The 16,332-nt window shown below is 41.9% G+C and overlaps 1 protein-coding gene across 1 annotated transcript; it reads right to left on the bottom strand.

The window, feature by feature from the left end:
* Window positions 1-2: 2 nt before the first annotated feature.
* On the bottom strand, window positions 3-4,259 carry LOC116932154 (myelin expression factor 2). Its single transcript, XM_032939932.2, has 10 exons — window positions 3,669-4,259; window positions 3,104-3,420; window positions 2,863-3,017; window positions 2,431-2,715; window positions 1,943-2,089; window positions 1,605-1,776; window positions 872-1,458; window positions 699-746; window positions 258-345; window positions 3-178 (listed from the first exon to the last, which is right to left on the bottom strand). Exons 1-10 carry the CDS (start codon window positions 3,701-3,703, stop codon window positions 123-125), a joined length of 1,890 nt encoding a protein of 629 aa, XP_032795823.1. The 5' UTR covers window positions 3,704-4,259; the 3' UTR covers window positions 3-122.
* Window positions 4,260-16,332: the final 12,073 nt, after the last annotated feature.

Raw genomic sequence — 16,332 nt, 5'->3', positions numbered from 1 at the left:
AATAAGGTACAACTAAGTTTATTATGAACCAATTCAGTTGAACGTTTTTAGGTCATGGAGAGACTTTTCCATAAAGTGCTTTCCGAAGAGAAGAAGAAAAAAGTCGTGGATTCTCCGGAATTTCAATAAAAATTAACTTCGATTGCGTATCCTTCCATATTCGTTCGATTCAACACGGCTGGTGTGAAATGACAAACAAAAAAATTAACCGTCATTTTCTTTTTTGAGCGAACATAGGCAAATTTATAATTACTTACCACAAGCCCGTTGTGCATCTCGCTCCGAACTAAATCTCACCAAACCAGTACCTTTCGCACGAATGTCGGCAAATAGTACATCTCCAACCTAACATGTACACATAACCCATAGAAAGTACAGTGTGCATGGATCAAAGTAACTGATTTTCAAATGATTAAAAGGAAAAACATTTTTCGCCAAAATATTTTAGGACCAACGATCATCTACTTTTGCCGGACAAATTTGAATTTTGGCATAAGATTGCAATTTGATTTAAATTCAAATTCAAATTATTTACGTTTTAATTAGCCTGAGTATGACAAATCAATCGAAAATAAATTTTGTTGTTGTCAAACGTACAAAACAGATTAGAGTAGTTTACTCTGGAAAGGGCAAAGCAGCTAAAAAGTTATGCTGACGTCAAATGTTTACTTAAGTATAGATTGACGAAGTGGACTTACCTCACAGAACTTGTCTCGTAAATCCTGCCAAGTGCAGTTGGGTGGCAACTGTAAAATTTAAAAATGGATTAATTAACTTGCTTTGTAAAAACACAACATCAACAAAACAAATAATGAGAAAAAAATATATAATAATAATAATAATAAATAACAAAATAATAATGATGACATACGTTTGTTATTACGATGGTATCAGAGGATCTTGACGAACTGTCAGAAGGACCGAGTGGCAAAGACGATGAAACTGAAGAACCCATGCCGGGCATCCGCGTTCCAGAAGCATATCCAGCAGAAGTTGAAAGATAATCTTGCGTTTCGCGTGTCAACTGGTTTGTTCCATTATTTGTATACAGATCTCTGCGCTCGTAATCAAGGATAGAAGTTCCATATATATCTTTCGCTGCTACACTTTCCGTCCGGTATCCATATGAAGCCGGATTGTAGCTATCAGCGATTCTGTTCAATGAAATGGAATTTCCAGAGCTTGCTCTGACATTGTAACCCGATTCCATGTTATTCATCCGATAATCGCCCATTGGAGGATCATGCATAGGACGACTGGACCTTATGCTATGCAATCCAGCGACTGATTGTTCGACTTGACTTCCCATAGCTGACATACCACTCGCGTGACCCAAACTAGTATTTGATGAAGGAACAAAATCATCAGAAGCACTGGCTATTCTACTGCCAAAGCTGCCAAATTCCATGGTAGAGCTATTACGATAAAGATCCAAGGGACGGTCTTGTAGACCACCTCCTGAAGAACAAATTCGCATGAGAATAGAAAATCAACCCCACTGCCCCCCCCCAAACAAAAACAAGCAAACAAAAAGAAATATAATAACAATAAAATATAAAATAAATTAACCAAACCACAATAAATAAAACAAAGTAGGTATTTACGTGGAACATCGTGTAGGGGATCTCCTCTACTTCCAAGTCCCATTCCAATTGAACGAAGCCCTTCAGGCAATCCGCATCGAGAAGCCCTCGTTTCAGTACGATCCGCATCACGATCCATCCGCACGGTCATCCGTCTGTCGAAAAGCATTTGGTTGTTGAACATGGATATTGCCTATAGATGACAACAGAAATAAAAACTGATGAAAAAACTATTCAACTTAAAAAATGAAGTGAAATATAAAATAAATATAAAATAAATATAAAAAGTATATAAAAAATCCCCCACAGGATTGCAGATTATCTGTAGTTGAATGATTCGTTCGGGATTATTATAATACCTGTACAGCCTCAACGGGATGGCTCATTTTCAAAACACCAAATCCACGTGACCTGCCATCTCGATCTTTCACCACCTCAGCGTCGACAACTTTTCCGGCCAAACCAAACACCTCCCGAAGTTTAGCATCGTCCACCTTGTAATCCAACTGAAGAAATGGGACATACTCAACGCCATGAAGCCCATGATAAAAACGAATAATTTGCACAAAGAAAGAATATTTTAAGAGCTTCTGGATCAGAAACATCAGCGCCACACGTCTTAAGCTACCATGAGCTGTCACCCCATCTTATGACTGCTCACGACAGCCGCCGAATTCGATCCACCAACACAACAAACTGAAACACCTCTACAATTTAGACAAGATGTATCCAAAAGAAGCAACTGGCAAAACAGATGCCGATGAGTGTCACCTTCCCTCGACAAAATCACCTTACCAGCTTCATCTAGACCTTACAACAACAATCTGCTTCCTTGATTTAAACTTACATTGGCAACAAAAATGCGATCGAAGAGTGGACCCGAAATTCCTAATGAATCGAGAAACTGAGGACTCAATCCATACGTATTGCTCCAACGCGTAGACGAAGGAGACGCTAATGTTCCGTTGATGCTTCCTCGACCACTCCTCATTCCGTCGTAGCTAACATCACCAACATAATCACGACCGGACGAGTAAGACCGAGGAATATGTCTTTCACTTTCTTGACGACTGCTTATGGATGCGCTTGCACCCCTTAAGTGTCCATATCCATCACCTTCGATGTCAAAATCCTGGTTTCAGCATCGAGGGAAAAAAAGAAGAAAACATAGAAAAAACAAACAGAGAACAAACTTATTTGATACACTAGCCCAAGCCACGCTTTCAATGTCTTCGTAAGACAATGTTGACTGAATAAGCAAAGTGTATGGAATCCTCACTTCTTTGACGATAAGACGACGACCTTTTAGCTCATATCGGTTCATTTTATCCAGGGCAATACGAGCATGCTCAATTTTCTCAAATTCGACAATTCCACATCCTCGAGGCTTACCACGCTCATCTTCAAACAGCTCCACGAACGAAACTTCGCCAACTGTACAACAATCAAGATCCTCAACAATCCTGATCCACTAAATAACACAAGCTGTACATAAACTGAAAATCAGCATAAAAATAAACCTTCATTTCGGAAAAGATCCTTAAGGTCCTGCCAACGGTATTCATAAGGAATATTGGAAATGTGAACACGGCATTCTGGACGGCTTCTAGGTCTGTAAATGCTGCCTTTAGAAGCAGCTCGACCACCACCTCTAGATCTTTCTCCTCTTCTATGATGCTCCCTAACAGATTGACGATCCCTGCTCTTTTCCTGCTCTCTGTCTTGAGATTTCTTTTTTCCACTTGATTTTTCTATCTGAGTTGGCCGATCAGTTGTAGCTTCGTTTTTTTTCAGCACTGTTGTCATGTCTTCCCCTGCTTTAGGCACACCACACGATCTGATCAATTAGATCAGGTATTAGAAAATCATTGAAACCAAATACACACAATTAAATGGGTACTATTATACATAATATAGATTAAGATTTAAATAAAAACTACAGTTATTAGGCTAGAAATTTAGTAGTAGGCAGAATAAAACGAAAATAAAAAAAAAAGGTTGTTGGAATTATTACACAGACCATATTGATTATCATTACACAGTACGGTAATCATAGCTATAGATAAGATCTGAAATCATGAGAACCTCTCGTTTTCCTTGGGGTTAGCCGTATTATCCATTCCAGAAAATGATGTGAAATAAACTATAATTTCTGTTATCCGGTTTGTTCAGTTTTCAAGACGGAATCCCTGCGTCGTTTCGTCTGCTTGTCGTTGTCACTTCTAAGCAGTCACCAATTTTAAAGGACAACGGCCGGGCAACTACTCCTTTTTTTGCAACAGAGGAACAGACGGACGTGGGAACTGGGAAGTCGTTGCTCAGAAGTGAGAACGTCCCCGGTTTACTAGTTACGATACGTGGCAATCTGATATCTAAGGCTGGTCACGTGACTCTGCCTGACTTATCAGAACCAATGTGACTGCTTTACCTTCCAAAAGACAACTTCACTGGTAGGTCAACAGTACTTCTTTTTTTTTGTGTTAACAGGTGTCAATTAAATCGCCATTTTTTAAGCTGATCACGAAGCAACCGGAGTTGAACTAGAAACAAGCCTCATCTTGTACAACTGGAGAAATCCCCACACCGATCGTCCCTGGTCGTCCTTTTTCCGGAGAGGGCGTGCGATGTCCCAAATCTTGTGCTGATGGGAGTCGAGCAAATAACACTGGTATACACGTACAGTATCCTGCACAAAAATCCGAACACCGATTTAATTTTTTAAAGCCACCTATTGGCGGGGTAGTGGGTTTTTTGTTTGTTTTTCTTTAAGGGGGAGGGTAGACGGGGTGATGGACACGACAGGGTAGGGTTGGGTAAGTCTAGACATTTTAAAAAGGTGCCTTAAGGTATTACGCTTTAAGGCAAGTTACAGGTCGGGACATTTTTGCAACCCCCAGGGTGGTGTGTTTTTGAAAACGAAGGTTGGAAATTTAGGGCTTGGGCTTGGTAATGTTGCCGAAACAATTTAGCTTATGTTCCAGCTGCCTGTAAATGTTTACGTCGCTGTCAATGGCGTAGGTGTAGCGTTTCTGAATGTGATGCTGGAGATCGGCGTTCGATTCCAGATGTGGTGCTGAGTTAATATGGTTAACTTACGAGAAATTCTCGTTTATATATAAAACAAATTTTCATCGTGCAATATGTGTTTTTTTTTATTAAATAATTTAAAAAGTAATAATCTCCTTCGTTCTAGAGAAATTAATATTTCCAGCAAATTCGAATGAAGATAACGATACCAAATATTTTGCAATTCCTTTTTGGGAATCGAACTCTGATCTACGGCGTCGCAATCAGAGGCTCTACACATATGCCATCGGTATCGAGAAAATTGTGCACAGGCAGCTATCTAATTTATTTGGGTAAGGAGTATTACACAGCCTAAGTCCAACATTTCCAACTGTCGTTTAAAAAAAACACACCACCCTGGGGGTTGCAAAAATGTCCCGACCTGTTACTTGCCTTAAAGCGTAATACCTTTAAGGCATAAAAAAAATGTCTAGACTTACCCAACCCTGCCCTATGTGTCCATCACCCCGTCTACCCTCCCTCTTAAAGAAAAACAAACAAAAAACCCTTTACCCCGCCAATAGGTGGCTTTAAAAAATTAAATCGGTGTTCGGATTTTTGTGCAGGATACTGTACATAGGAGCTGATGACTGATAAGAAAATAACTATTAAGGCTCGGCCCAGGTTACCTGAGACCGGGCTTAATAGCTAATAACAATCCTTGTTTTTTGGGCCAGAATAAGCTTACGAGATGGCACTAGTTGAGTGCACCTCATACGGTTTAAAGAATTAACGTAAGTACAGTATCCTGCAACACCGATTTAATTTTTTAAAGCCACCTATTGGCGGGGTAGCGGTTTTTTTTTTTAAGGGGAAGGGTAGACGGGGTGATAGACACGACAGGGCAAGGTTGGGTAAGTCTAGACATTTAAAAAGCCATCTGTGGGTAGAAAATATTAATAGTTTACCTTTTTAAGGAGAGGTAGGGCGGTTTTGGCGCAAAATCATTATAAGGGGGGTTGGGTAATGTCAGTCCAGACACCTTTTTTTTTGCCCTAGGTATTAAATGTCTGGAAAAGTGTAGACTGTATCATCGGTAGACTCCCCTACCCCCCGGCTAAGTAGAAAAATTTTTGCAATACAAAATAGTCTTTCCATTATCCGTTATTGTCATTATCGGGTCGGGTAATCGGGTAGCATATGGAAACACAAAATTATTTTTATCAGTATGCTAGCTGTTAGTTAGTAAATTGTTAGTTGCTTGTTGGATACGCTTCCGTCGGCGACGCGGGAGATCCGCGTTCTAGACTTGGATAAGATAACTGGTTACAAAATTATTGCGTTCATTAAAACAGTGTAATTATTTACGAAATTAATAATCATTAATCTTATATGAATATTTTCTTCAAAATTTTAAATATTATATATCTGACCAGTGTTTCGGATTTTTTTTTTCAAATCAAATCCAAATCCAATCAAATCCAAATCCTCCCGGATTTTTAAGGGATTTGGATTTGCCTTATTTTTCAATGGCTTGGATTTGGATCGGATTTGATCCCCACAAAAAAAAACCCGGATTTTTTCAAATCAAATCCAAATCCTTTATAAAGATTTGTTTCGGATTTTTTTCCAATTTAGAATTTTTTTCCTGTACCACCCAGCCACTGTTTAGTATTTACCTTTCTTGTCGTCTGGAGACTCTGCAGACGGACAATCATTGCTCTCCTGACAATGATTGTCCTTCTGACTTGCGCTTTAGTCCCTTGGGTTATTGGAAAGTAAACGCCCATCGATTCCCGTTGTTGGCTTTGATAGCAAGGGAGCTCTTCGGGGTGCCCGCTTCGGGAGGAGAGATCGAACGGGTCTTTAGCACCGCCACGGACATTGCATCGGCTAAAAGAAATCGCATTAAGCCTCCTCTCTTCGCGAAAATGCTTTTCATAAAGCGAAATATGAAACTTATGAGTCCTGTGACTCCTGTCAAACACAAATAATGAATTGTGGCTAACTCTTTTTTTTTGCTCTTTTCACCGTTGTCAGTCAGAATACTCAGAAATAAAAAGATTTAATCCAACTTAAGAAATCTAAAGGAACCTGTTATTATAGTTAAAAAAAAAATGGATTTTGTAAGAAATCAAAAGTCAAACAGACTTTTTAGCAAAACTTCTGTTAAAAAGTAAACTAATCCTATTAAGTCTTGGGTTTTTATTTGATATTAAATTAGGGATTAAAGTCAAAAAAATTAAAAGGAAATTTAAAAAAATTTTACCTTGACACAGAATATGTAGAAGAACTTGTATGTAACTATGTGTTACATGTTGCAATCATAAAATTAACAATTGATTGTGAATTGGATTGGATTTGGATCGGATTTGGATCGGATTTGGATCGGATTTTCTCAAATTTAAAATGATTTGGATTTGGATTTGGATTTGATTTGGATTGGATTTTGCTGATTTTTTCGAGCTTAGGATTTGGAACGGATTTCAAAACACACGCAATGATTTGGATTTGAGTCAAATCCGGCAAATTTAGAAAATCCGAAACACTGTATCTCACCAAAATTTTATTTAATTATATTCATTAGTTAGATTTGCTCTGAATAATATTAATGCAAACAAGCTTTGAACGCGGAACTCCCGCGTCGCCGAAGGAAACGTATCCAATAAGCCACTAACAATTTAGTAACAGATAGCTAGCATACTGATAAAAATAATTTTGTGTTTCCATATGCTACCCGATTACCCGACCCGATAATGACAACAACGAGTAATGGAAAGACTCTATTTTGTATTGCTAAAATTGTTCTACTTTGCCGGGGGATAGGGGAGTCTACCGATAATACAGTCTACACTTTTTTCCAGACATTTAATACCTAGGGCAAAAAAAAAAAAAAGGTCTGAAATGACATTACCCAACCCCCCTTATGATGATTTTGCGCCAAAACCACCCTACCTCTCCTTAAAAAGGTAAACTATTCATATTTTTTACCCACAGATGGCTTTTTCAAAATAAATCGGTGTTCACCTTTTTGTGCAGGATACTGTACAGTACAGTATCCTGCACAAAAATCCGAACACCGATTTAATTTTTTAAAGCCACCTATTGGCGGGGTAGCGGGTGTTTTTTTTCTTTTTTTTAAAGGGGGAGGTTAGACGGGGTGATAGACACGACAGGGCAGGGTTGGGTAAGTCTAGACATTAAAAATAAATGCCTTAAGGTATTACGCTTTAAGGCAAGTTACAGGTCAGGACATTTTTGCAACCCCCAGGGTGGTGTGTTTTTTTAAACGACAGTTGGAAATTTAGGGCTTGGGTTTGGTAATGTTGCTTATCGAAACAATTTAGCATATGTTTCAGCTGCCTGTGAATGTTTGCGTCGTTGTTAATGGCGTAGATGTAGCCTTTCTGAATGTGATGCTGGAGATCGGTGTTCGATTACAGATGAAGTGATGAATTATTGTGAATACCTTATGAGAAATTTTCGTTCATAAATAAAACAAGTTTTCATCGAGCAATATGTGCATTTTTTGTTTATTAAATAACTTAAAAATAATAATTTACTTCGTTCTAAAAAAATTTATATTCCTAGCGTATTCGAATGAAGAATATTGTAAAGATACTGTTACAATTGTATCTCCCGCCAATATCCCCATCCCTAATTATGTGCTTGTCTCTGCCAGATGGCGGGTCAATTAGCCAGACGCCTTTGTCTACCTGTTGTAAAAGGCAGTAGAGAGTAAACCGTCTGAGCGACAGGACCATAAGAGGGGGCTTTGTTTAAACGCTGGCTTTCCCTCGCGGATTATTTTTCCATTCCCTTTTCGCGTGTTCCCTTTTTTTTTGTGTAACTGTGCGAATCCCAAGTACAGGGACGGAATACAACTATTTCGTTGAACTATTTAATTGCCTCTTTCGAGGGTAAATCCCAGTGTTCTCGTTACGAACGTAACAATTGGTGTCAGAAGAGGGATTACAAGGCCTTAGAACGACTTTTAAAAAGTCGCCTTACTGAACGCCACTGCCTTAAAGGGCGCCGCCATATTGGATCCAGTCGTGTGTTGGAGGCAGGCGTGACTGTGGGCGTGGCCATATTGGATCTGTGTTACGCGACAGACTCTCCCGCAAAGTAGTTTCCCGTGGGATCGTGGTTTTTCGCTTTGAAGCCAAAGGGGAAATATTTTTTTTTGTTGTTTTGTTAATTTTTCGGCGTTTAATTTCTTGTCTCTTTTTTTTGGCGCGCCAACAATTTAAGCGAGTTTCGGTTGGTGTACCTAAGCTTTTGTTGGGTATTTAATTTGGTTTTTGTGTGTTCGTCTCCTGACTTATTTGCTTTTGCTGGTGCCGTCGTTTATGTATGTTTATTCTGTTTCTTTTTTTGCAAGTGGGTTTTTTTTTTTCTTTTTTCTTTCTCGTGGTTGACCGACTGATTAGTCACGTCTGTTTTGGGTCTTTTTCTTTTGGTTGCTTTTGCTGGCGTCGGGACCTGCATGTCGGATACGGATTCCGAGATTAAAGAACCTTTTTTTGGTTTTGAACACCACTATCACTTACGGAACCGTAGCCAACAAACCGATCCAGAACCGGTTAGACCCCGTTTAGTTCGCCCTGTACCTCGCTATCCACCAAACGACGCTGCTAAACAACGTCTGGAATTTGACATTTCTCCTTCGGAAGCGTCGACCAAAACTGAAATGGCGGACAATGCAGCTCTCATCGCTGCGTTACAAGGGTTTACCACGGCAGTAGCAACGGACGCAGCAGCGAGGCAGAACCAGATGGCGCAGCTATTTCAAGTTATCGGGGGCCAACAGCAAAACCAAGCCGCTATGCAAGCCATTGTTGCTGCACCACCCAATGCACCTGTTATTCGGCCTTCCACAGTGGCGGTAAACTCTCTACCACATTTTTCAGGTAGTGCAGACGAGGACGCACAGGGGTTTGTTGACCAAGTAAACAGGGTAGCAGGGTTAGAAGGTTGGACGGCCGAGAACTGTCTTTTGGTTGCCGTAACACGTCTTTTAGGTACGGCGTCCCAATGGCATGCGCAAACCGGGCAGAACCATGGTACGTGGCCACTTTGGTCAGCGGCCCTTGTCACAAACTTTTCCCACACCTTGTCGTTTTTGGAGTGGAGCTTAATGGTGGAAGCATGGGTGCAGAAACCAGGGGAATCTTGTTTGGAGTACGTTTTGGACAAGCGTAGATTATGTCTGCGCTCTCCTGTACCTTTGCCAGAGGCAGACATCATTAAGGCGTTGCTTAGGGGGTTAGCCAATCCAATTTACATCGCGGCGCTTACGGCTCAGCTACCTGTCAATTTTACTGACTTCGTAACTCGTCTACGGACTTGGAACAGCTTGGCTTATCGAGTGTTCAAATGGGTATTCCTGCCCCGCCTGTAACATACAGTGCACCCTTTCATGGCACGGCATGTCCTGCGCCACCTGTTGTCGCCCCACCTGCCCCAAATTTCGCGGCTCTTTTTCAAAATCTTGGTGACAGATTGGTCAATCAGATTTCAACGTCGATGTCGCGGCTGGCGGTTAACCCGATAGCCGGTGGTTCCCGCGCTGGAGGCCCCATGCCCCAGAGAGGCCCACCACAGAGACTTTGTTATGTCTGCAACAGGAATGGACATATTGCCCGGGACTGCCCAGCAAAAAACGACGCGTCTACCCGCCAACGGCAATGGCGCCCTTAAGAGGCTTTGTTTTTTTTGAAAACCGACCTGCCTTACCCCTTATCAAAGTCTGGATCGAGAAAGTAGGCGAAGTTATAGCCCTCGTCGACTCTGGTGCAAGTGTTAGCGCAGTCCGGCTGAGTGTCGTGCGCAAGTTTTTAAATCCAAGCCGTAAGGTGAACAAAGCTAAACTCAGGGGCGTCGACAACAAACCGGTGCGCGTCGAGGGATCTTTGCCACTCAACGTTAAATGGGGGGGTAAACTTGTAAAAATTAATCATGTAACTGTCTTGAGGACTGCACCATTTGCCTTAATTTTGGGGGTTGATTGGATCGTTAAAAGTAATACAAGTATAGTGGTTAAGAGGGGGAGGATTGAACTAGTTGGGGAAGGGAGTAAAATTTTGAATGGGGAAGGGAGTAAAATTTTGAATGGGGAAGGGAGTAAAATTTTCAATGGGGAAGGGAGTAAAATCGTGGAAATTAAGGAAGGTGAAATCTTAGGGGAACGGGGGGGAAAGAAGGTACGATTTGCGAAGGACGTTTTTATAATTAATGAAGGAACGGAAGAAGAAAAGGTTTGCGTGTGTGAAGAAGAGCAAAAACGGGAAGCGGTTGACTTAATTGTGGGGGGAGTAGAAGGAAATGAAGAATTTATCATCGGGGATGATATTTGCGAGTATCTAGCCGAACAGTCACCATCAAAGCGCCGTGGGTGGATGCCTGTTAAAGTGGACGGACCCCAAACCATCCCGCCTAATTCACTCATGTTTGTGAATGGGAGATTGCCAAGTTGTATTTCGGGGAGGGGATTTGTTAAATTTAATTCTTGTTCAAAACCGGGGAAAGAATGGGTAATACCGTCGAGCATTGTAGATATTAGGGAAGGAATTGTAAAAATTGCTATTGTAAATTACGCCTCGGTGGAGTTGAAGTTGAAGCGGCGCCATTTTTTTTGTGTTGTTGAAGCAGACGAAGACGTAGAATTGTCTGGCGTGTCAGAAAGTGGAGGAATTCCAGAAGTTGGCGCAACCTTGATCTCAGAAGATCATTTCTCTAAGTTAGCTCCACAAATCAGAATGGGGGAGAAACTCAGTCCTTTGGAGCGCGCAAAAATAGTCGAGTTGCTTGAGCGGCGACAAAAGTGTTTTCCAGCGTCAAAAAGAGCCATCGGACACACGACAGATGTCGTGCACCACATCGACACGGGGGATGCTCGTCCCATCAAATCTGTGCCATACCGGGTGTCTGCTTTTGAACGCCAAATTATTGCTGACAAGGTCGAAGAAATGTTGGAGGACGGGATTATTGAAGAGTCTTATAGTCCGTGGAGTTCGCCCGTAGTGTTGGTGAGGAAGGCGAAATCGGGAGAATATCGATTTTGTGTCGATTTCCGTCGCTTGAATGCAGTGACAAAACGTGACGTATATCCATTGCCTCGGATCGACGACGTTTTCGATCGATTAGCAGGCGCCCAGTTTTTTTCATGTCTTGATTTGGCCAGCGGGTATTGGCAGGTGCCAGTAGCGGTAGAAGATCGAGAGAAAACAGCCTTCGTCACCCCAGACGGCCTTTATCAATTTTCTCGTTTACCGTTCGGTTTGAACTGTGCCCCAGCAACATTCCAGCGTTTAATGGACAAGGTTTTGGCTGGCCTGAAATGGCATATGTGCCTTGTCTATCTGGACGACGTTCTTGTTTTTGGGAAGACGTTTGAGGAGCACTTGGCACGTCTAGAGCTGGTTCTAACAGCCCTAGAACAAGCAAATTTGACTCTGAACGTCGATAAATGTGTTTTTGGCTCAACCATGGTGTCTCATTTAGGACACGTAGTTGATAAGGAAGGTATTCGCCCAGAGAGTGAAAAAGTTCGAGCCCTAACGACAATGCCAGTAACTAATCTGAAGTCCTTACGCGGGTTTTTAGGTCTCGCTTCATATTATCGGCGTTTCATACCAGACTTTGCAGCCCTTGCGCACCCCTTACACTTACTTTTGAAGAAGAATGCTGGATGGAGATGGACCGAGCGTCAAGAAGGCGCAAAGAACAGGATCGTCGAGCGCTTGACCTCAGCTCCTGTTCTGGCTCATTTCGATGACGTTCGGGAAGTCACCATCCAGACAGACGCAAGTCAAATCGGGCTTGGGGCAGTATTGTCACAAGATGCTGGTGAGGGTCATCGGCCTGTCTCTTTTATTAGCCGGAAGTTGAGTGATGCAGAAACGCGCTATCACGCAAACGAGCTGGAGTGTTTGGCAGTTGTCTGGGCATTAAAGAAATTCCGCACTTACGTTTATGGTCGACATTTCATTGTGAAAACGGATAGTTCTTCCGTAAAATGGATGATGGGAAAAAAGGAGTTGAAGGGCAAATTTTCCAGGTGGGTGCTTGATCTTCAAGAATTTGATTTTTCCATTGAGCATGTCAAAGGCGTAGACAACCAAGTAGCAGATGCCCTGTCTCGGAATCCGGCGGAGACGATTGTCGAAACCAACGATTCTCAGACAGAGGAAACATGCTGTATTGCCGTAAATGTGCCTGAAACTGGCTTAGCATCCAATGAGGTCGCCCTCTTGCAACAACAAGACGGCCAACTCCAACCAATTTTCGTTTCCTTGAGTTCCCCAATTCAAAACAATATGTCTAAACGGTTTGTTATTCGGGGTAAAGTCTTGTATAAAAAAAATAGTCATTCGGGTAGAAAATTTCTTTTAGTCGTTCCCTCCATCCTTCGTCGCAAAGTCCTTGAATCTTGTCATGATTTTCCCTCATCCGGGCACCAGGGAGTAGAGAAAACTTTATTTAGAATTAAAAGTAGATTTTGGTGGCCACGGCTGGGTAGGAGTGTGAAAGTGTTCGTCCAATCTTGTCTTTTCTGTCAAAAACACAAACATGCTATTGGTCACGTGATTGGTAAGCTCCTCCCCATCGAGCCACCGTCATCCCCATTCCATCTCATCGGTGTCGACCATTTAGGTCCATTTAAGAGTACATCTGCAGGATATCGCCACATCATCGTCGCGATCGACTATTTGACTAAGTGGATCGAGGTACAGCCTGTTCCAGATACGTCGTCCAAATTTGCCACTGTTTTTTTGGAGCAAAATATCCTCTTCCGGCATGGAACACCTCGGCGCCTAATTTCGGATCAGGGCACGGCTTTCACCTCGAAATTGTTTTCTGACTGGACAAGCAGGTGGAATATCGACCACGTTTTTGCGACCGCAGAGCATCCGGAGACCAATGGGCTGGTTGAACGGGTAAACAGGACGTTGACACTTGCTTTCTGTGCTTTTGTTAATACGACCCATGATGATTGGGATTTGCATCTGTCCGCGGCAGCATTTGCCATTAATACTGCTAGGCAGGCCACTACGGAAATAACTCCTTTTGAACTAGTGCATGGTCGTCTCCCAGTCCTGTCTATTGAAAACATGTTTCCCTGGCCGGATAAAGAGAAGGAGTCGCACTCGCAATTTTTGTCGCGTATTGCGGATTTGAGGATGGCAGCGCGGGTGCGGATTCTTAGGAAGCAACGAAAAACAAAAGAACGCGTCGATAGACGAAGAAAAGTGGACACCGAGCTCTTACTGGGCGATCTTGTCCTCGTTCGCCGGAAGCTCCATAAGAAAAATCTTACAAAGAAATTGTTGCCTAAATTCATCGGACCGTTCCAAGTGGTGAAAAAGGTGTGTCCAACAACATATTTGGTAGAAGATCTGCCCGCGCGCCGGAAGAAGAACTCACATCGGAGGTTTAACGCTCACGTCTGCCAGATTCGTCGGTTTCATGGTCGGTCGGATCTTGAGTGGGATGAGTCGGAAGATATAACGGTAGAAGAATCTTCGTCATCATCGTCCTCATCAAGTGACGTAAGCTCATCGGAATCGGAGAATGAGCCACCGGAAGCCCCACCAATAATTACGCCATTACCTGTTACGAGGATTGGGCGACAGACAAGACGGCCGGCGTGGATGAGGCAATATCACACATGACCATACACGCACTTCTTTCGCTATGTTTATATACATTTTCTTTTTTTTTTTAATTACCTAGCGGTGTTTTGCCTTGTGGTATGTGTCCTTTTTTTTTGCTTTGTTTTTTTTTTTTTTTTTTTTTTTTGCTTCTTACGTGGCTACAACTAATTCAAGTACTTTTTTTTTTTCCTTTCTTTCCTTTTTTTTGGGGGGGGGTAATGGGTAACTGGTAATTTTAGAGCCGTGAGCGGAGGGAGGGTATAGTATTCTGGAGGGTTGGTAAAAGTGGAAATTTCGAAGTTCTTTGTTTTGCTTTTCTTTTGTTTAAATCAGTTGTGCTCGTCTTGTTCCCTTTTGTGTTTTGTTTTGTTTGTTCTCGTTTTTTTTTGTTTTTTTTTTATGGCGAACTTCGAGTCAGGAAGGGCCGAATGTTACAATTGTATCTCCCGCCAATATCCCCATCCCTAATTATGTGCTTGTCTCTGCCAGATGGCGGGTCAATTAGCCAGACGCCTTTGTCTACCTGTTGTAAAAGGCAGTAGAGGGTAAACCGTCTGAGCGACAGGACCATAAGAGGGGGCTTTGTTTAAACGCTGGCTTTCCCTCGCGGATTATTTTTCCATTCCCTTTTCGCGTGTTCCCTTTTTTTTTGTGTAACTGTGCGAATCCCAAGTACAGGGACGGAATACAACTATTTCGTTGAACTATTTAATTGCCTCTTTCGAGGGTAAATCCCAGTGTTCTCGTTACGAACGTAACAATACGAAATATTTCGCAATTCCTTATCGGAAATCGAACACTGATCTACGGCGTCGCAATCAGAAGCTCTACACATATGCCATAGGTATCGACATAATTGTGCACAGGCAGCTATCTAATTTATTTTGGGTAAGGAATATTACACAGCCTAAATCCAACATTTCCAACTGTCGTTAAAAAAAACACATTCCCCTGGGGGTTGCAAAAATGTCCCGACCTGTTACTTTCCTTAAAGCGTAATACCTTAAGGCATTTAAAAAAAATTTCTATACTCACCCAACCCTGCCCTATGTGTCCATCACCCCGTCTACCCTCCCTCTTAGAGAAAAACAAACAAAAACCCTTTACCCCGCCAATAGGTGGCTTTAAAAAATTAAATCGGTGTTCGGATTTTTGTGCAGGATACTGTACCTTAGCAGCTCGAATGGTTTGCTGCTTGACAAATAAAGCTACTGGAGATCCCGTACCCTCACTGTTTTACGAAAGCACCTTGCGCGTCGCGGCCATATTTACGTTTTTCTTAGTTATGGCAGAGTCATAGACCCCTGGTTTCTCCACTATGACTATTTTCCCTCTCAGAAAAGGGATACCCTTTTTAAGGGTCTTTGATATCGCTTTTTCGGAAAAAGCAAACCCAAAAAAAAACTAATTCTTTCAAAAGTTTGCTTGGCCACCCCTCAATGCAAATCCGAAAGGAAATCTTTTTCCGGATTTGATTGGCCGAGTTATTCGCAATCTAGTAAAAGGCTCGTTTGACCAGTTTTCCACCCAGCCTAGCAGCCATTTTTTTAACCCCTCCCTCGCGCTCCTGGCGGATGACTGCCAAAACTACGCTTTCTCTGCACCTCGAGCTTCAAATTTGATAGTAATTGATAACTGCGACCGCCAGGAGCGCGAGGGAGGGAAATAATAGATAACTAATAATTCATATTTATCGCCCTCTTTCCATAATTTTTTGCAATGGAAAGAAAATTAATGAACATATAGTTTGTTTTCAGGTTGTAAAAATTTATAGGCTCCTCCCCCTAGACGCCTTTTTCTTGTCCAACTTTACCCCAAAAATGGTCCAAAGTGACCACAAAATACCAGTGTTCTGTCGAATAAGGAAAAACTTGATTCCTTTTGTAAACGAATACGAATAAGCAGTACAAACGAATACGAATAACAAATAACGAATAAAAATGACGTTTTATTCGCGAATACGAATAACGAATAAATTTCAATTAAAATAGTTAGAGTCATAGACCCCTGGTTGCTCCACTATGGCTATTTTCCCTCTCGGAGAAGGGGTACCCTCTGGGGGGAACACTATACGAAAAAAAACG

Source organism: Daphnia magna, linkage group LG7 (assembly GCF_020631705.1).
Source record: "Daphnia magna isolate NIES linkage group LG7, ASM2063170v1.1, whole genome shotgun sequence".
Classification (NCBI taxonomy): Eukaryota; Metazoa; Arthropoda; class Branchiopoda; order Diplostraca; family Daphniidae; genus Daphnia; species Daphnia magna.
The sequence above is the reverse complement of the archived record's forward strand: the minus strand, read 5'-3'. Positions and strand labels throughout refer to the sequence as shown.

Excerpts from the sequence above, each read along its gene's own strand:
- LOC116932154 (XM_032939932.2), bottom strand. The coding sequence starts at position 3,703 with ATGGATAATACGGCTAACCCCAAGGAAAACGAGAG. Across the intron at positions 3,421-3,668 it reads AACCCCAAGGAAAACGAGAG|ATCGTGTGGTGTGCCTAAAG; the intron begins GTTCTCATGATT and ends CTAATTGATCAG. Across the intron at positions 1,777-1,942 it reads ATCCCGTTGAGGCTGTACAG|GCAATATCCATGTTCAACAA; the intron begins GTATTATAATAA and ends TGTCATCTATAG.